Genomic DNA, 2,507 nt, shown 5'->3' with positions numbered 1-2,507 from the left:
AGCGGTGTCCCCTGTCACCCAGTGTCACCCAGTGGTACCCGCTGCTGGCAGGCGGTGTCCCACAGCAGCACCGCCCTGGCAGCGCAGCTGGACCAAGAGCCCTTTCTCGTTAGACCTTCAGGTCCCCCCGGGTGGCGTTTGGAGAGGCGCAGGGAGCGTGTCCCGCGGGTTTAACCCCTGCAGATCCATCGCTTTTGGCGCAGTCGGGGCCAGCCTGGCCCCGCTCTTGGCCTGGGGCTCTGCGGGGCGGCGCGGGGTGGCGCAGGCAGGCTCAGCTCCTCGTGGGATTGTGTCAGACAGGGTGAGTGACTTGTAATAGGCTTTGGCTGCCTTTCTGCCTTGTAGTAGGAAATTGGCCCTTAACTGGAAATGAGCAGCGCTTTCTCCGCCGATCAGACGCTGTGGCTCTCCTGGCAGCCGCGCTGCGCTGTTATCACATTCCTTCAGTTATCTGGCCCGGCAGAGCTCGAGCTGGCTGCGTGCTGACAAACCCCTGCAAAGAGCCACAAAACTGGTTGGTGTCGGCGGAGCCCTGTGGGGCTCCAAGAAAGACCTGTCAGTCTGTCCGCCCGCCCCCCTGGGACTCGTCTCCAGCAGGCCCTGCGTGCTGGAGCCCGGCGTTTTTTAAGAGCCACAAAACTGGTTGGTGTCGGCGGAGCCCTGGGGGGCTCCAAGAAAGCCCTGTCAGTCTGTCCGCCCGCCCCCCTGGGACTCGTCTCCAGCAGGACCTGCGTGCTGGAGCCCGGCGTTTGGGAGCGAGGCGCTCTTCAGTAATCAGCAGACAAAGCTTTCCCTGCTTCGAGAAGGTTTGAGGGTGGTGTCTACCAGGATTTATCCAGGTGACACCAGCGCTTCTTCCCCGCTCCTGGCAGCCGAGGTTGGGCAGAACCTGCCACGAGGTCACTTCGTTTTCTCTGAAGCCTCCAGGTCCTGCTGTGGTGCAAACTACCATCAAAGGGCTGCGTCATCGCGGAGCAGCTGGTGCTCCAAGGCTTCTGTGTGTGAGGGAAGCACCCGAGTCCTTCGAGTGTTGGGCTGAGGGCTTCCCAGTCTCTGTGATCAGATTCGAGGTTCAGGTGGCTGGTGTCTCACTGGGGGCTCCTGTTTTTTCACCCCTCTGTGCACAGAGATCTGCCCAGCCCAGGACAGTTGGGAATGTGTACGGGCACCTCTGCCCAGTCAGTGGTTTTCCTACTTTTTCAAGAAACCTGAGATTTTAAGATGGCTGCTTGGAGTGTGTCCTCCTTCACAAGTTAATTTCTAAGTTTTGTGGAGCATGAAGTAGCAGAGCTGCTCATTTAATAGTCAGAAGTTAAAACTTCCTGGGGGAGGAGGTGTAAGAGAGGAGCGCTCTGCTCTTCTCCTGCCGCTGCCTCTGACTGCGGGTGTTGCTCCGTTTCAGGACTCTTCATACCTCGATGAGCTCTCCAACAACAACTCCCTCTTCTCGTCCCCTGCGGATTCCCTCTCTGACATTGCGGACCTGAAGGAGTTCCGGCCTGCCGAGAGCCTGAACCAGGCGCCAACACTATGGGATGTGAACATGCCGCAGCAGAACCAAGTGGAGGTATGGGGCTGCTCCTCTGCTGTCAGACCAGTCACGCCTCAGGCTTCACCCCTGGTGCTTGCAGCAGGGCCCTGAGAAACCAGCCCCACTCCCTAGAGGGTGAGGTTCAGTGTGAGGGTGTTAAAATCCTCACTTGAGGAGGGAAGGGGTGAACTGGTTCCACATGCTTTGGTCTCCTGGGAGAGGAGAGAGGCTCTTTGGGAGCTCTTTGCTCACCTGCTCTTTGGGAGCAGGAGAGAGTCCAGACATCCCAGAGGGGTCTGTCCGCTCCGAATTTCAGAGCGTGGTGCAGGCACTGGCTCCTCCTCCCGGTGGCTGTGCCGGGTCGGTGTGTCACAGGGAAGGTGCACAGGGCCCCAGCAGTGCTGCAGAGGTGGACTCCGGCAAAAACAGCGTGACGTAGATCACTGGCTGTCCCCCGCAGCAGCCGCCACCATTTGTTTATTCCCCATGGCAAATATTTTAGTAACAATGACTAAACCCCAAATTCTGTCTCATCTGAAGCCTAACCATTTGTGTTTACTTTGTGAGTCCAAGTCCCCGCAAGCTTTTACATCTCTGAGTGTCCCTGGGCGTGTGATCTCCTGGCAGTCCCGCAGCAGCATGTGGTCCTGTGTGTTTTCACCAGCCTCCTGCCATCTGTTTTCCCTCCTCTGCTGGGACCGATTACTCACTATTGCACAACCTGGTGTCACTCCCCACGGGCAGCCCATTTGTGTTTACTTTGTGAGTCCAAGTCCCCGCAAGCTTTTACATCTCTGAGTGTCCCTGGGCGTGTGATCTCCTGGCAGTCCCGCAGCAGCATGTGGTCCTGTGTGTTTTCACCAGCCTCCTGCCATCTGTTTTCCCTCCTCTGCTGGGACCGATTACTCACTATTGCACAACCTGGTGTCACTCCCCACGGGCAGCCACCGGCTTTGGTTGTTGGCCGGGATGGTTA

At 58.1% G+C, this 2,507-nt stretch overlaps 1 protein-coding gene across 1 annotated transcript in view; it reads left to right on the top strand.

The window, feature by feature from the left end:
- SBNO2 (strawberry notch homolog 2 (Drosophila)) overlaps window positions 1-2,507 on the top strand; it is a gene marked incomplete at its 3' end in the record, with an annotated part of 41,150 nt that overhangs the window by 18,578 nt on the left and 20,065 nt on the right. Inside the window, exon 4 of the mRNA XM_010136930.1 lies at window positions 1,403-1,567. Within this exon, the coding sequence (XP_010135232.1) occupies window positions 1,403-1,567 (165 nt within the window). The remainder of the gene's footprint in view (window positions 1-1,402; window positions 1,568-2,507) is intronic.

Source organism: Buceros rhinoceros, unplaced genomic scaffold (assembly GCF_000710305.1).
Source record: "Buceros rhinoceros silvestris isolate BGI_N320 unplaced genomic scaffold, ASM71030v1 scaffold33385, whole genome shotgun sequence".
Classification (NCBI taxonomy): Eukaryota; Metazoa; Chordata; class Aves; order Bucerotiformes; family Bucerotidae; genus Buceros; species Buceros rhinoceros.
Note: the sequence above shows the minus strand (reverse complement) of the source record. Positions and strands in the feature narration are given on the sequence as shown.